Here is a 17,104-nt window from a genome sequence, read left to right as displayed (position 1 = left end):
TCCCTTTCTGGGAAGTTTTAGTGCTTTTGTTTTTCTTTTCTTTTTTTTTTTTAGTTAAACAGATTTTTGTATCAGCTAAAAACATCACAAACTTCAAACTCAGTACATGAGTGCCTGCCTTGAAAATTTAATTACAGTCTGTGCAAGTATGGGGATGGTCTTTTAAAAGAAAATCTAAAGTCCATTTCCCCAGCAACTCGCAGAAAATTTAACCTTATCTGAAGTGCCTGTGCTCATCAACATAAGTTGGACAAGGTCAGACAGTTCAACTTTTTTGCTCCTCTGCAAAATTACAACATTAAGGCACACAGGCCCACCACAAAACTTGGAATATTCAAACAGTTAGATTTGCCATCTCTCTCTTCTGGCATTTTTATAGAAATAAAAGACTGACTGCTTTCAGGTGACAGATGCTCATGTATAGGTAGATGTGAATGTTCTATGCATAGAACATGTTCATGCATATGCCCTAAACCCAGGATTGCATGCATTAATACAACTGAAATAAGCAATTACAAAGGAAAGGTTTAGATCAGCGCAGAAACTGAATTGCTCCCAGGAAAGAACACTGCATCATGAAGACCAAGTAGCTCTTACAAGCACTGGACAAAATCTACTCACGTGAGTGAACTAATAGAGCACAAAGCAACTTTAAAATATTAGATGTGAGTGCAACCAAAGGGGAAAACTACACAGCCTTTTTGGACCTTCCGTTCCTGTTGTCTTTGAAATACACCCTGCTCCTTATTTCTACTTTAATGATGTCACATTTCTGCTACCCTCTCCCATTTGTACTGGTACGGCATAGCTCATGTTGTAAAGCCTATGTTCTCCTTTTACTTATTTACAAAGTAAAATGGAGGAACAGCTCGCCACTTACTGTTGATAACTGCCAGTGCCTAGAGATGCTACGCTTCGGGTTTGATTTTGCTCAGCTCATTATCATCAGCTACTGACTTTTGGTGGTGGTTTTGGGAATTCAAAGCACAAACATGCTTCACCTTAAATAGCATTATTTGTCTTCCTTCCACCTTTTACATGTAATATTGATAATACAGCCTTGGAAAATAGACATTTTCCCTGACAGCTACAAAAGCCAATTATCCCAGTCACGTAGTTAATTGGAACTTTGTACTGCTGAGTTTAGTGGGAAGTTGTCTACTGCTTCATGGTTAAGTGGTGGTGGTGTTGGGGGGGTGGGGGACAGGAAAATCAAAGATCATCGGAAACAAAAATTTTAGAAAAAGTTTGAAGTCAAAAAATCTAGCTTTTCACACTAATGTTTTTAACACAAACATAAAATTCTGTTGGCATATTTTATTCACGGCTAATTAGTTTGTACCTTAATAACAATTGCTGATATTATCTTATCCTCTAATAAATTAGAAGATACACTTAGTACTGTTCTAAATGTAACATCTGGGAGGTCAACCTGCTAGGTATCACCACATGTGAAAAATTACTGAATTTAAAGGCACAATAAGCAGTAAACATGCCAAAGTGTTCCAGAATATGAACATATATCAGACAATCTTAGCTACATTCACTGCATTCAGATACAACAGGATGAGTCATCCTTTCCATCCATTTTCCCCATGGATTCAGTTTACTTATTATAGGCATTTTCATTACAAAGTGAAATTTTATTTTTAAAACAAGCCCCCAAAAAAATCAATCAGCAATTTGGAGTAGGATGAACATTCATCACTTTCAGATTTAAAAATATTTCTAAAAGCAAAAGATTAAAAATACATCTTGTCAAGCTTCTAGTCCACACTGTGTAGTAGAGTTCAACAGGAACTGGGGAAGATCTTCATTACTATATGAAAAGCTATTGGACGCTCTGTAAACTACCCTTGTCAGCAGCAATACAAAAGATCATCTATTTGTGTGAAGAGACTGAGTTTTCATAACATGTATTAGGATTTCTTTCTGAAAACTATAAACTTTACTGGCTTTCACACAAGTTACAGATCCACGATGATTTACAGTTGCTAGCAGTACAAAATGATATTGGACTATACCATCACTTCCTATTCTCTAATAAAGAGAACAGGCATTTCCTGTCCACACAGAAGGTTAAAATAATAGTCCTAAATGGTGACAAATACTTCATATTTCAGACACAATCCTGACCTTCTCAGAAACCTCATGTTCTCAGAAGATAATATGAACTCTTCTTGACACTTCTACCCCAGTTAATTACTATCAGTCACCACAAAAAAACCCCTCCACCACCAAAACACACAACACAACCACAAAACCCCTATAATACAGCTAATGTACAGTGAAAGAAATAGAGAGTAAAGCAACAAGTAGGAATAAATTATTTGAAGCTCTAATAATTTGAAATTGCAATACTTTAGCAGCAACTGTACAAATATAGAAGTATTCTATCAAGCTTAAAGATATTAATTTTTTTTTTTTTTCCTCATTCTGTGTGATGTATATGCCTGAAAGCCTTTTGCCTTCAGCACTTCTCTTACTGGGAGATTTGCAAAGTTATAACTGGGAACTGCATACTTGGTTCCCATTAAATTTTTGTCTCTGTACTTTTTGTAATACATTATGCTGAGGACTTTTGGAGAACAAAGACACACACTGCCCACCTTTACTGAATGCCTTCTGCAAAGTATTGACATACAATTCCCACTGCAGCTGGCAGAACTTGAAAGTCCAAAGTATTCAAAAGGGCAAACTCCTAAGCAGATGCATCCCAAATGCATCTTAATTTGTGCACACACTAAAAGAACCAGCATTTGACTATGAAGAATGACTAGTAATAACAAAGAAGAAAAAAGAGGAATTTAAATTCAAATTCACAGCAAACAAATTTACATATCAAACTTTGTACCTTGCGGATTGTGGGAAATTTTCCTTCATACCGATAAAACCATCCAAAAGCTACAAAACGTAAAGGAAAAGTTGTTTTTTGAAGAAAGTCAAGGACCAGTTCAGATTCAGATCAATCCATGCTGATACACGTAACTCATTAAAATTTATTTGAAGGTGCAACACCAAAGGTTGGCCATTACATGACAAGTTCTTAGACAACTTCTTGATCAATTGTGCTAGCACATTTAGTCATAAGTTACCCTTATTTCACCAATACACATTTTATGTTAAACAAAGCAAACGCAACAAGTAATCTTCATACAGAACAATACAGCCATATGCATTGCCTAAGATTTCTGTGGTCACAGTCCTACTTTACACTAGTTTTAACAAGCCGCCTTAAAATGAAACAGGTATTCAAACTCATTCAAGCTCGTGGCAGAACACAGCAGCGTTTGAGAAGACAAGAAAAGCTCCGTTTCCTAGGATGAAATATTTCAAGCCAAGTGCACAAATATGAAAAACCCCCACATTGCTAAGTAAAAACATACAAAAGAATCTGTTACCATGATTTTATGTGAGAAACCCTGGTAACACACGCAGCCCTCAATATAATCCACCTTTCTGCAGAAATGATAGATTTTGCATTTGTATCAAGGTATCTTTAGAAAGCAATGACATCAACACTATCTTACCCTTTCATCATTTACCAAAGGACCACACGTATTGCCCTAGTAAAACCAAATTATCAGTTCAGTGTCAAGATTGACCATCAGGAGGAAGCGAAACTCAGGAAGAATCTGAATCAGGATAGGAAGTTAAGGCTGAGCGGCAAACCTGTTTGTCCTGCTTCATGATCACTTCATCCATGTCATCTGTTTCAAGTTGGTCATGTGCAACTCCCTTTAAATCTACTAGAGAAACAAAGGAGGAAAGGAGTGAGGAGATAGAAATGACAGTCTAACAGGGAGTTCCCATGAAACGAAAAAGAGATCAGCAATGTGTGACTAGATGTTTCCATGAAATAAAAAGAAGTTAGCAATGGGATATTTTCTGCATAATTGAAAAAAAATTAGGTCCTGATTAAATCAAATTGATTTCCAAGCTCTTCCAACCCTGAAGAGCAGTTAGGATCTGCACATGGCCAATTAGTCTGCTCTGCTATGAAGGCAAGCCTGCAGAGGTAGGTGGTTTTTCCTGTAATTAAACCATCAGCAGTTCTGAGATATCTGTCTTCAAAAAAGTATCACAGAATCAGCCTTCTACTGCACTGTCACTAAGGTAAATGCTATACAGAGGAAAATATTGTCCTGAAGAATGAGAAAACTAAATAGATAAAAGATGGTTGCAAAAGAAACATTTCCTATCTCAGTTTCTCACCCATGAAAAGTTAAGTTACTTCCCCAAAGTCACACATAAAATAAAGATAATCAGGTTAGGAACCGACCCAGGTCTCCCTTAAGTCATGCAACAAGCACTTTCCACTTTTTCCTTTGTCTAATACCGTTTTAAAACTAAATGGTATTAGACACTCTCCAAATACTATCTGTAGCTTCCAATTTAGCTTCTTGACTGCCAATTAAGCTCCGAGCATCTTAAATTCCTTTGGACAATTAAGTCAGACTTACAATTCAGGGCAATTCTTCATGGAAAAGTTGCAGTGTACAAACAGTACCTCCTCAGTCTCTTGACTAATTCTGAAGCAGACTGCCCAGTGATATCAAATAAATTTTCAGGCTGTGAAGACTACAGCCTGTTTGTGAAAGATTTGCTGCAGTGGATGAAAAGAGGAAAAAGACAGGAAAAAAGGAGGAGGAAAGACAGATAGATTCTGTAAGGAAAGTGATAGCAGGAAGGGAATAGAATAAACAAAAAGTAATGAAAAGGTGTTTGAAAATCTACAGGTAAAGCAGATTTGAAAAAGACGGATTTTTTTTTTATTTTTTTTTCCAAACTCCGAGAAATGGTCTATTTAATATCTTAACAGATCTGCTACTACACACAGCAACTCCTGGACAGATGCCTGAATTTTGCAAATTCTTAGAAATGTGCTTAGGTTTCTCACATTAGGTCACTAGAAATTGATTCAGAAGTTCTGATTGCATGCTTTTAATTAGTACATGCTTACATGCTTTGCTACCAAGCTCTTAGCATGCAAGATATTTTTGCACTGGTTGTAAACAACATTATACCATCACCATTTCATTTTCAAGATACTTGTCAAAAGAGCATGAACTGAAGAAAGTGATATGCAGAAAAATGATGTGGTAAATACTTCAGACTGAGAAGGAATAAATTAGATGTGAAAGGCACGCTGGCAAGAAAGAGACTTGTGAAAAGATCTAAGAAAAACACTTTACAAAAGTCATTGATTCTTAAGAACCTTTAACATTTCTCCTCGTTTTTTTTTACGGTCTCACTGGTGTTTTCCAACAATGACTTCTGTTGCATTTTTTATGACATTCACTATATTAAGTTGTTTACTCAATTGAGTTGCTTACTCCTCCTCATGGAAGAGAAGCAAGGGAGCTTCAAGATGTTCTTGCAGCTCCCAAAGACTGCCAAAGTAAGAGAGGGCTGCGGTCTTGCTGAAGAGACGAAGGAAGAGATCTTTAGATTTTTCTGAAAACTAAACATTCAATTTATTTCCTCCAAGCCAAAAGCAGGGAATCCATATCTATCTTTTTTAATTAGAAGCAAGCAGACAAAAATACTCAAAACCATAATCTCCACCCTCCATAATACACCGATTTAAAGGGAGAAGAAAAAAAGGTAGTAGGAACAGTATAAAGTGCACTTGTTCACTCCAAATGAGACAGCAAGTCTAGTACTAGTTTTCTACCTTCAAACACTCCAGCTCCCAAGATCTCTTCTCAAGTATAAAAATAATCTTAAATTATTTGCTGATATGATTACTGCAGAAAGCTCAAAGCTAATTCCAAATGAAAGAAAAAACCAAACACTTACCTCCTCTTCTTCATACCTTAATTTTGAAAGGTAATAGAACTCAGTAACAAGATGCCCAAAAAACCCAAAATATTGCTATAAATACTATTTTCTTCACTGAGATGAAAGGACTCATATGTATATAACAAGCATTTGAATATCAGCTTATCTACATGGACATAAAAACATAATCACAAGTCAAAAAAATGCAGCACTACTTCCATTTGGGCATATAGTGGAAATCAGCACAAGTCTACTGATGCAAGAACTGCTCTGTGAAAAGGTTGACAGGGAAAACACTGAACAGAAACAACATGGAAAGCAATGCACCAAAATACCAAGATAAAGAGGTTGATACTTCAGACAATTTTTTAGTAAGCTTTATTTTTTTTCTTTTTCCTGCTTCTTGTTAAAAATCATGACTGTTTGAGTGGATGTACATTTTGCGAGCTACATATCTGTTAAATAAGAACTATTACATTAATCTATCATATACTTCCAGCCTTCTGAAAATAACCAAGTCACAGCTAGCTTGGCTTGGACACAAACTGACAATATATTCCATACAGCTCAGTGATGTGTCTGAAACAAGTACTTTCCCTAGGAAGCAGATTGAAATCAATTACTTACTTTTGTGTTTGGAACGAGGGGCAGAGTGCACTTCTGCAGTTACAGTTTTTAGAGATTTTGGAGGTTCTTTAGGACCCCAGTCTTCTTCCCACTCCTTTTTAAATTTCTCTTCCTCTGCTGTTATCCTAGAGGAAGAAAAATGCAGCTAGGAATTCTGAGTCCAAAACGAACAGCATCAATATAAATTCATTACAAATACGTAGTGTTCAGTAGTTTTTTTCCTCTTTAATATAAAACATAATAAACTGCCTAACTGTCCCTTCCTCCAAACAAAATTCCTTTCATCAATCTAAGTTTCATTTACTAAGCTACTAAGATGATTTGTAAAATACAATGTAACTGAGTAAAATATTGTTATTTAATATTGAGACCTCCAAGGTCAGATATACAAACACCTGCACAGATATTAAGCCCAGAGTGATATGCTACAATACTGACTGTCACCTTAACTGAAGCCAAAAGCCATCTCTCGCCTAATAATTTTTCATTTTTAGAACTGGGAAGTATCTGTTAGAAAAACAGCCAATTTTAACTAAAATACTAAGTGACAGAACATCTACCACATGCCCAAATCAGATGTTACAATGGTAAATTATACCTAAAAAGTTTGAGTCTTATTTCTATATCTTATCTTCATTTTGATGATCGTTTCCTAAATACATAATTGTAGGCTACACTAAAAAGTGACTCTTCTCAAAAAGAACTAAATACTGTCGAGACACAGACCACATTAAATTCAGCATCCTAGGAGAGGGGGTGGAAACTGTCACACTTCAAGACAAAGGAGCTCATAAAACAAGTAAATTACCTAGAAGACACTTAGAAAGGCACCATGATAAAAAAAATGACATTTTGAAGGAAAATTCAGCAAATCCCCAGTAGGTCACAACAGAACTGCCATAAACCTAATAGCTTGTAGCCTCATATATGGCGCCTTTAAGTGATCCAAGACCTATTCTTGGCTGTAGCCTGTCTTGAACTGGTAGACTGATACATGGTGCCAAAATTTACCAGGTCTTAGATATATATGATGCTATTTATACCTGGATGATCTTTCGCATCCCTAAATTAGCTAAGGTAAATTTAAAGAATATCCACATGTGGTCAAAGCACTTTTAAATCTGCAGCTGAGGTCAGTATTTAAATTTGGAGGCACAGTCGGTAGCAGGGAACATTGGATAGAATGTTTAGCTTTGTTTTTGCATTCTATTTTAATTAAAAAAAAAAAAGGTTTACAATGCAACTTGAAGTACAGAGTTAAGGTCCTCTGCCATTTAGGCACATTTGAAATTTTTTTCCTAAAATGCATGCAGGATACTAATAAAGTGCACAGTAACTTTATACAAGGAATTCCTGCACAAAGGATTTTAAAAACAGAGCAAAGGGTCATCCTCACAAACTGTTAATACAGAAAAGCATTATATTCTAGTGAAACTGCCTGCAAATACTTATTAAATCTAAGCTCTAGATTAAACCTAAGTCCCTATACTACCATCCTCCCTCCTCTACACCAAGGAGATTGACACTGACTTAACAGTTTGTATTGTAATATGGAAAAGCTTAAGAAGTGCATGAGCAGCACTTGGAAATTATACAAGGAAGTATAAAGACATGCTAGTCCTTACAATGAGCAGCCCTCAGGGCAGACTAATCATGAAAGTCCTCCTGGAGGGAGCAAAGTTGCACTTAGTTCAGAAGGATACTGCATATATCAAACATTCATTATGACAGGCAATCTGGATTTGGAGAATAGAATCATTCTTCACCTGTGATGGTCTGCTTTTATAGCAGTTTTCCATGGCTACTGCAGAAATTTCAACAGTAGACCACAATAAAGAACAGGATATTATCTAGTCCCCAGGAATTAGAAAAGGAAAACGTGTAAGAATTCATCCATGTGCTGCAGTAGAGCCAACAGCAGGACTGTCAGAAGATTCTTCTCTTGTGATAGCTGGGGAACATACTCCTTTTTGCACCTCACAGTTTCCGAAATCCCTGCACTTTTTCTATCAGAGAATTTTAGCTAATATAGGTACATGAAAAGGGACTATAGTGAACTAAAAACTGTTTAAGTGCAAAGCTGAATACTTCAGGGTCAACCTTAGCTCTAAAAGGCTGCATCAAAACAGATATTGTGCAATTTCACACTATCTTTCATGTCATTTCCCAACATCATTTAGAAGAGAAATTACTGTGATAACCAGTATAACACGTTGTTGTTAATTTTTAAGTTCCAAATGTAAAACAATGCTTGAGTTACATTTATAGTACTGACTTTATTATGATATAATCTTTGAATGTGTCTAGTTCCTAGAATCACAGATTTTTTTAAAAACCAGAATAGCCTGTGATAATAAAAAAAATAACAGATTTCCTGAATAAAATAGGTTATAGAACTTCCTGCTTTCAGTGCCACAGTTTTAATTTAATTCTCTCCTTAGAAAAGTCTACTTAAAATTACGACTGATGTTTCAACTAAGGCAATTAGCATCACATAGTCCTTATTTTAGTCTAAATCTACATAGCTTTTGTTTTCTGAACTGTCTGATAGACTGAAAAGGCTATTAAATTCCACGCAGTGTACCCTCTTACAGATCATGACCAAACTACCTGTGTTTTGTTTTGTTTAAAATATAACCTAAGTAGATATGTCATCAAGTCATGTTGATGCTTGCTTTCCAACTCTTTAGTCGTTCTTCTGTTTCTTCCCTGATCCATTTCCTTACAGTATCCATTTCTTTTCTTCTGTTAGAATTAAACGTAGTGGTTTATTGACAACAGAGTAAACAAGGTCTGAAGACATGGAACTTTCTTAATCTTAAGTTTCTCTACACATTTATAACATACTTTTAAAATGAGCACTCAACTTCAATGCCACATTGAATTTATTATCATCATAACCCTCATGTTTTCCAGGTGCTGATTTTCAGATCAGTTTCCTATTCCATAACTGTGGTGTACTTACTCATATGCATTGGACCCTACATTTAGCTAAATGGAAAAAAGTTACACAATTTTATTGGAAAAAGAACATGCAGAATGTCTTCAGCCAGATTTAACATATAAGGACTCTTTTTCAGGCAGCATACTGCCTTTGTAAGGTTTTTACTTACTGTTCTATTTCTCTGCGATACCTCTCTTCTTCCTCTGCAGCCTTTTGGGAAATCTCCAGTTTTCTTCTATAATAAAGAAGAATTAGGACACCATGACAAAAATCAGTATTTTCCGCGTGAGAACTTGCACAAAGTGCGTCAGCATATAGTTAGTAAAAAGTACCAACAGTAAATATATATGCATTGGGGAAAAATGCTCCTTTTAAAAAGTCACCTTTAAGATACCAAGGATTCAACATGCTTTCGTTAGGAACCCTGAGGACATTTATTACCATCTGGATAATAAGGGCATATCATCTGTTTAACTCTAAGTCACTATCTCCTTTTGAGACAGTTACATAGTGTGTATTGCAAGAGTATAAAATTTGTAATTGTCCTGCAAAAATAAAGGATGAGAGAACAGCATCAGGAAAATAACTAATATCACACTGAATCATAGGGGTATGACAGTCAGGAAATAAAGTGACTTTTCTACTCAAGACATGTTTGAATGATATCAGCTTTGAAAACCCAGAACATCAAGAGCACCACAGGATAAGGTTTTATCAATAGAGACTCTGCAACAGCAAAATTAAGTTAGTCTAAGTTGGGAATCTTCTCACAGTTGCTCCTGTCTTCCACACCATTTCCAAATCCAAGCTAATTTAAGACTGTCCTATACAGAGTCCTTACAATCTCTCTTTCTCTTGCTGCTCTTTGATGATTTTGTTAGTCTCCAGCGCAAGTCGCTTCTGATGCATTAACTCCTGGCGTTCTTGTTCACGGAGACGTGCTTCTCTCTGCCTTTCTTCTTCAGTCATGAACAGCTCCTTTCCCTGCAATCAGAATCGCCACCCAAATCAGTTGTTAAAAAGTTTCACAAACATAGTTCTTCTAGGAAATGATTCAAAACCAATTACATACTAGCACATCTGCCATTTCCTCACATCACTTTTTCTGAGCAATACTTTCTGAAAAACCCTGAAAGATCTGACCACTTCATTCCAAAGAACTACTTCAGTTTCAGTCTTAAAGTTATGATGTGCTGCTAAACATCTCAGAAGAGGCATGCAACTACTAAAGTCAGCAACAACAGCGTAGGGGTCATGCCAAAGATGTGCTCATTGTGTCACCCCGGAAAAAACTCCACATTATACTATCTTGAAATCCAAGCGATGCAACATTAGAGAACAGCACGCTGAATGAACCCCAATGTGGAGGGCAACTACATAGTTACTGTGTTGTAATGCTCTTGTGCCTGGCTGCCGTGGAAATGTACCATCACCCAGGGAATCCAAATACAGGGAACATACTGCCAAAAGTTTATCGAGTTGATGTGTTTCAGTTGGTTTTGTTCCTGTTTCATTTGCTTTACAGTTAAGACACCAGCACTATTTTCTATTCAAGAAAGATATTTCCATGGTCCTATTTGTGGAACCCTTAGGTAACATTTACCTAATTTTCATTACTGAAATTAAAATCCCATGTTATTAGGAAGGCAGGATTTTTCATGTCTCTAAGGCTTCAAGTAGACAGCTCGAACAAAAACAGGCAGTGAAGAATGCCTTTACACCACAGTCTTTGCTTTGACTGAAAAACAGGTGCAGAGAAGCTGTTTTGTTTTCAATCTGTTCTTCAGTACAAAGACATGTATTGAGGAAATGAGAGACATGCAAGGTAAAGTAGGGTAGAACAGATGCGTTCTATAGCAACAATTCACCATTTTAAGGATGCAACCACAATGGTACATGCTGGAGTAGAGCCCAACTTTTCTAACAGTTGGTAACATACATGGGAGTTGAAACTAAGTCTTTAGGATGCTGAGTTCCTGGAGCTTAATCAACTAGTCTGGAGCATTTGTTTAAATAATGTCTACAATGCCTTTGGACAACTGCATCTTTTATTTACTATTGTTTAATTAAACCACAAATTCCTTAATATAGCTACACATTATACATGAGCCCTTAGGAAGTAGCTTAAATGATTGATTAAACCTCGTTTTCCCTAATTTAATTCAGTTGCAAGGCAATTAGAAAATACCATCTTTAGTCAGTCTATGGAACTTGGGTATCCTCTTGTACATAACTATACATTTAACTGTAAGAAGGATTAAAGCAGTAAAAATATTAAAACATTTCATGAAAGTCACTAGGAAGATTTAATTAATCTCAGCTGCCTTTAGATTAGGCCCGAAAAGCATATAGTTCTGATGTACAAAACTGCAGAAATGGAAAATTGAACAATTTTCAATGTGTTCATACACTAAAGAGACCACATAAACAGTTACACAAGGAATTAATTTGGAATAAGACTAAGACATCAGCTATTCAGGACAAAAAATTAATTGACTACAATCCAATTCACCTTTCATGTTTCAGCAGAAGCAACTATCTATTAGAACAGCTCTCAAACATGAGAAACCATTACAATAAAGCTAATTTCCATTCTTTGTCAAGGAAATGGTTTTGCATTAGCCCACAGTCATGAAACTGTTTTATTTGAGAATACTATGGATAGTTATTAATTATTAATCAAAAGCCACTCAACACTGCCCTGGTTTGACAGAGTTCAGTGGTATAGACATTATAAAGAAACACAGCTTTACTTCTTAGATATTTATTTTTACCATTTATTTGCCCACATAGTAATTTTCACAGATGTTCTGCTTTTATAAATATACTACTTACAGCGCCTGCTACCACAGAGATAGTCAAAGTACGACTACTTTTGAGCACTCTGACAGCCTGCAAATTGAGACAAAACAAAAATCAGTCTGAATTAAGTGGTAAAAGGCCTGTACATACAGGATGAAAGACACTGGTTGTCAAGGCAGGAATTTCCAGAAGACCTGCCTGAACTAAACAGGTAGGTATCCAAATCCCCATGTTCAATACACAACCTCTTTGGATAAGTAGCCTGGTATCAAAACATATTTTTTGCAGTCAGGAAAACCAGGCAGATGCTTAATAAGCTGACAACTATGAATTCAGGGAACTAGGAAGACTTGATCTTACCTCTTTATGATCCACATTAGAAAAGTCCACTCCATTTACCTCAACTATCTGGTCACCAACCTAAAGAAGTTAATCCAAGTTTTAGTACAGATGCTAAATTAGTACATATATTAAATGAAACCAGGAAGATATATACCCTCTAACATTCTTAATACAATAATCATAGGTACTGGTAGACTACAAGGAGAACAGACCAGAAAGTGGCCAGGCTTGCACATCCTCCTACATTAGCATTTCCTACTGCCACTGTTTGAGACCAAACACTGAGCTCGATGGACTATTGGTCTGACCCAGCAGGGCACTCTCACGTTCTTAAAATTTCAGAAACTCGCTTCATTTGCAATCTAACCACAAGTTATTTCTCCCACGGAAAAAAAAAAACCAAACCTCAGCTAGTGACTTTACAGTGATCCAGAGTCCTTGAAGTAGTAAATACCAAACAAGATTTCTTTGTACCTACCTTGGAAGGTGGCATACTTACCTCTAAGCCCACCTCCGCTGAAAGAGAGCCCGGCTTAACATTGCTGATAAAAATGCCTGGTTTTTGTGTTGGACCACTGGAAATACTGGTGTAATATAAAAACCAAACATTTATAGGATAATATTTCTAGAATAATACAGTGATAAGTCTTAGTTGTTTTGTCATAATTTATTTCTGATTAATGAATATTTTGGTGGTATAAACCTCCTCTGAAACAAACATCAAAATTTGCTAGTACACACACAATGGTTTATCATCCTGCTTTTCGATCCTTTATACCATAAAACTGTGATTTAAAAGAAAAAAGAAAAAATATGCAGTCTTAACATCAAAATTTGCTAGTACACACACAATAGTTTATCATCCTGCTTTTCGATCCTTTAAATCACAGTTTTATGGTATAAAAGAAAAAAGAAAAAATATGCAGTCTGCTGGATTTTTCCTTACATGTTGAAACTAACATAGCACACTGACCTACACTGCCTAAGGGTCTAGTACGCTAATGACATCTGAAAGCAAGCATGTAACACAATGAAGAATTACTAATTGCTTGCACATTTACTCACTGAACTGCAGTATAGTATATGTATAATACAATGTTATTTTTCAGGATTCTTTATTAGAAGCAAGAAGGATGTTTCAACCAGGGGCCAACATCTAGCCTGGAAACTTTAAGCTGGAGTCTAAGCTGGGCCCAAACACAGTAACAACTTATGTAGACAATATAGCCAGCAAGGGATATTGAACCACCTCTCCAAGATCGTAAATAATTTTTTTAAAACCTTTAGATCTTCTCAATAATATGAAAGAAAATCTATGCTTTAGAAAATACTAGTGCAGTTCAGTCTAGATAACTTCAACTACATATTCCTAAATATATAAGAAATCCTACAATATCCCTTCTACTCCAAAACCTCCACAATTAGCTGCAAGCATCTGTTCATATTTCTAAAGAGCCTGTAAATTCAACATTACTTTCAGGAACTGGTTATAGCCGTACGATGGCTTCTCAGTTCTGAAAAGGGTCACAGAAAGCAGTCTAAGTTCAGGGAGTGAATGTGACACTGGACAGTGCCGGATCCTGCTACATCACAGAGCAGCATTTAAAAGTATTTTAAAAAGTAAAAGCATTTAAAAGATCCAATTCCATAACAACTTGTATTATGACACTTTCAGCCTGCTCTTATTTTTAAATTTGAAAGATTTTTTTGGTTTTAAGTCAGAACTTGTAACACAGGTATTCATGCTTTGCCTAATACTACTTTTGGTGATATCCTCCTATTCCAATTTGCTTTCCTGATCCAGCACGGATCACCACTTTCCTGATACCACATCAATGAAAGATGGAAATAACTGCCTTGGATGTCTCACTTAACAAACCAGTGACATTAAACAAGAAACATGTACCCACCTGCATCCCATGCCTTTTGTACCAATCAAGCTAATGAAGACTTTCTTTTCTTTATTGTCTCTCCCTCCAGAAGAAGCAAGACCAGCAACACTACCCTTTCCTTCCTGGAAGGGGATTAAAAAATGCTGCAGATGTTACTCTCTGTTGAACTCATATCAAGACTACTATAAAACTTCACAAAGCTAGGATTAAAACCTGCCAACATCAAGATAAAATTCCTCTGAGGTCTTACTGGAGATGAATGTGAAGTACAGTCATTTCAGTGGAGCTGTGTGGCTGAGGTGAAAGACTGAACTTATCTTTTTATTTGGAGATCATTTAAATAGTCAAACTTTGTCTTCTGAAAAGGATGAAGGAAAATGAGAGAAAAGTGATATGGCTAAATAATCATTTAGATGCTCCCTAACAGAAGAGTTGGAAAAATACATGATAGTGCTCACAATTTAACTAAGTCTTTCTTCCTGAAAGCAAAAGAATGGTAATCGTGGTCTCTTTTCACCACTGCAACCCATAGAAGTCACTTTCATTCATACCTGTCATTCCTGCACTAATATAGCTAAGATAGGCCAAATAATCTGTTAAAGATTTATAGAAGAGAACTATAGCCTGGTAAGTTAATAAGCTCAAGCACAATAAAGTATCGTTTAATGAGTAAAAGATGTTTCATGCGCATCCTGCCCTTTCCTTACCTAATGATTCCAGAATCATTTCATATCACAAAAGATGTTTCTCCCAGAACACTTGTAACAAGATATTGCATTACAGAAATACATACAATAACTTCTGAGATAAGGTCAGAGAGGAAAGTGTTTCAGAACCATTATAGATTTCTCAGAAGACATCTTAGTAAAATATTGATCTCTTACCCCAGAGTCCGACACAAACTGATCCACATATTGCCATTTAAGGGGTTCATCTGCTGAACTGGAAGGAAAAAGTAAATTAAAGTAATGGGGACAGAATAAACGTGAATGTATTCAAGAAGCTACTTTGGAATGTGGTCTTCTGTTTTACATCCACAAGTTCCTTTGGATACCGTTTGCAACGACTAGTTTATTTTCCAGCAGTTTAAATAGAACATCAAACAAGCATATAATTATTTAGGCTAGTAAAGCTGGTCAAACATAAAACAGAAAATCTCAAGTGAAACAATTTTGGGAAACTTTAAGAAAGACTGTGAAAATAATCATAACTTGAACAGCTGATATAAACGTCTATGCAGACAGACACCTCTCATCATCAACATTTCTCAAACATTCCACTTGAAGTTTCAACTTTTCAACAAAAATTGGAAGAGGACAATAACTTGAAATTTTTCTAAGCTCCGAAGCAATCCTCAAACGTTACCTACACAGAGAAGCACTGGAGTTCTCTGTTCATCTAGGTGTACTGATAACGACATTTCCAGGTAATATCCACAAATAATAAGGAAATAGAAATTGATGCATTTAAGTAGGCAGCTGGCATAGAAAGTCAGATTCATCAAAGACAACATCTGCCTGTTTATCACAAAGGATGTAACATTTTAACCAGCTATGGGGATGCGCATTCACACATTTTCAAATATAAACACAGAAGTTCTTTGGATATTGAAGAAGCTATGTGAAAATCAATAATCTGGTTTGTTTTCAAATTAAGTGTCATTACCTTTTGACAGGTATCATGCCAATATCTGAAAAAGAAAAATACTCTGTTAAGTAACACTTTCTACAGATCACCAGCAATCTATTGACAGCAATCCTTAGTGATACAGGTGATTTTTTAATTTGTGTTACTTACGTCTTACTTTTATGGACACTATTTTCTTTGTACGAATGAGGTTTATGACTTCTTCATGTGTGCACGATGAAATTGAATATCCGTTTATACGGACTATCTCATCTCCAACCTCAGAAATGAAAGGGAGAAAAAAAAACAAAATTGTGAATTAACATTAAAAGGATTTTAAGCAATGATGCAACCTGGCAATAATTTTGATGCAAGGGTTTGATAATGTTGAGTCTTGAACAATTTTTGAATTTCAGGTAATGTTCAGATCACATTTACCTGTATTTGTTTGAACTTAATATTTAACACCAAAAGGGCGGATTAAAGGCCAAATAACAATTATATAAATAACATCTAATCTCTACACAGCAGACTTGTACTCCACAGATTACCTTAAATACAAGTGTCTGTATTTCAATTTGAATAATTTTAGAGTGATTTTCTTCCTTAATACTTCAGCAGTTTAAGTTTGCTTTTACCACGTGTTCTCCAAGATACCTTCTTAACTATTTTGATCAACAGGAAACTAAACTTGTTCTTATTACCTTGCCTGATTCTGGATTCACAATGATGCATTATTTTAACAGAATTTACCTCCATTTCAGGTACAGCCTCTGATTAATTACAATAGACATGCACTAGCATAATGAATGCTTATTCTGGGGTGCAGTAGTTTAAGTCTTCTCAGATCATCTACATTAGTTATAAAATCGCATGCTACCCATGTGTGACAGATTTTCAAGTGCTTCACAGCAGCAACCCATCACATGCTATGGATGAGAAGATGGTATCACCACCCTACTGTTGCTCCTAGGCTGTGGCATTCCCCCTGCTGTGTGACATGAAAAAAATTAAAAAACTTGAGACAAACATAGAAGAGAGCTCCCCACCAGATAGAAGGCAAGTCAATCACTTATCCCCAAGCCTA

General features: G+C 35.9%; 1 protein-coding gene across 1 annotated transcript in view; it reads right to left on the bottom strand.

The window, feature by feature from the left end:
• USH1C (Usher syndrome 1C (autosomal recessive, severe)) overlaps positions 1–16,297 on the bottom strand; it is a gene marked incomplete at its 5' end in the record, with an annotated part of 34,475 nt that extends 18,178 nt beyond the window's left edge. Inside the window, 12 exons of the mRNA XM_009701190.1 lie at positions 1–34; positions 2,855–2,904; positions 6,412–6,536; positions 9,525–9,590; positions 10,197–10,339; positions 12,191–12,247; positions 12,518–12,577; positions 12,999–13,083; positions 14,410–14,504; positions 15,276–15,333; positions 16,057–16,081; positions 16,189–16,297. The exon at positions 1–34 is cut by the window's left edge and continues 164 nt beyond it. Of these exons, the coding sequence (XP_009699492.1) occupies positions 1–34; positions 2,855–2,904; positions 6,412–6,536; positions 9,525–9,590; positions 10,197–10,339; positions 12,191–12,247; positions 12,518–12,577; positions 12,999–13,083; positions 14,410–14,504; positions 15,276–15,333; positions 16,057–16,081; positions 16,189–16,297 (907 nt within the window). The remainder of the gene's footprint in view (positions 35–2,854; positions 2,905–6,411; positions 6,537–9,524; positions 9,591–10,196; positions 10,340–12,190; positions 12,248–12,517; positions 12,578–12,998; positions 13,084–14,409; positions 14,505–15,275; positions 15,334–16,056; positions 16,082–16,188) is intronic.
• Between the last annotated feature and the right edge of the window lie 807 nt (positions 16,298–17,104).

The sequence above is a fragment of the Cariama cristata genome, unplaced genomic scaffold (assembly GCF_000690535.1).
Source record: "Cariama cristata isolate BGI_N322 unplaced genomic scaffold, ASM69053v1 scaffold11895, whole genome shotgun sequence".
NCBI classification, from domain to species: Eukaryota; Metazoa; Chordata; class Aves; order Cariamiformes; family Cariamidae; genus Cariama; species Cariama cristata.
This window is presented reverse-complemented; position numbering and strand designations above follow the sequence as displayed.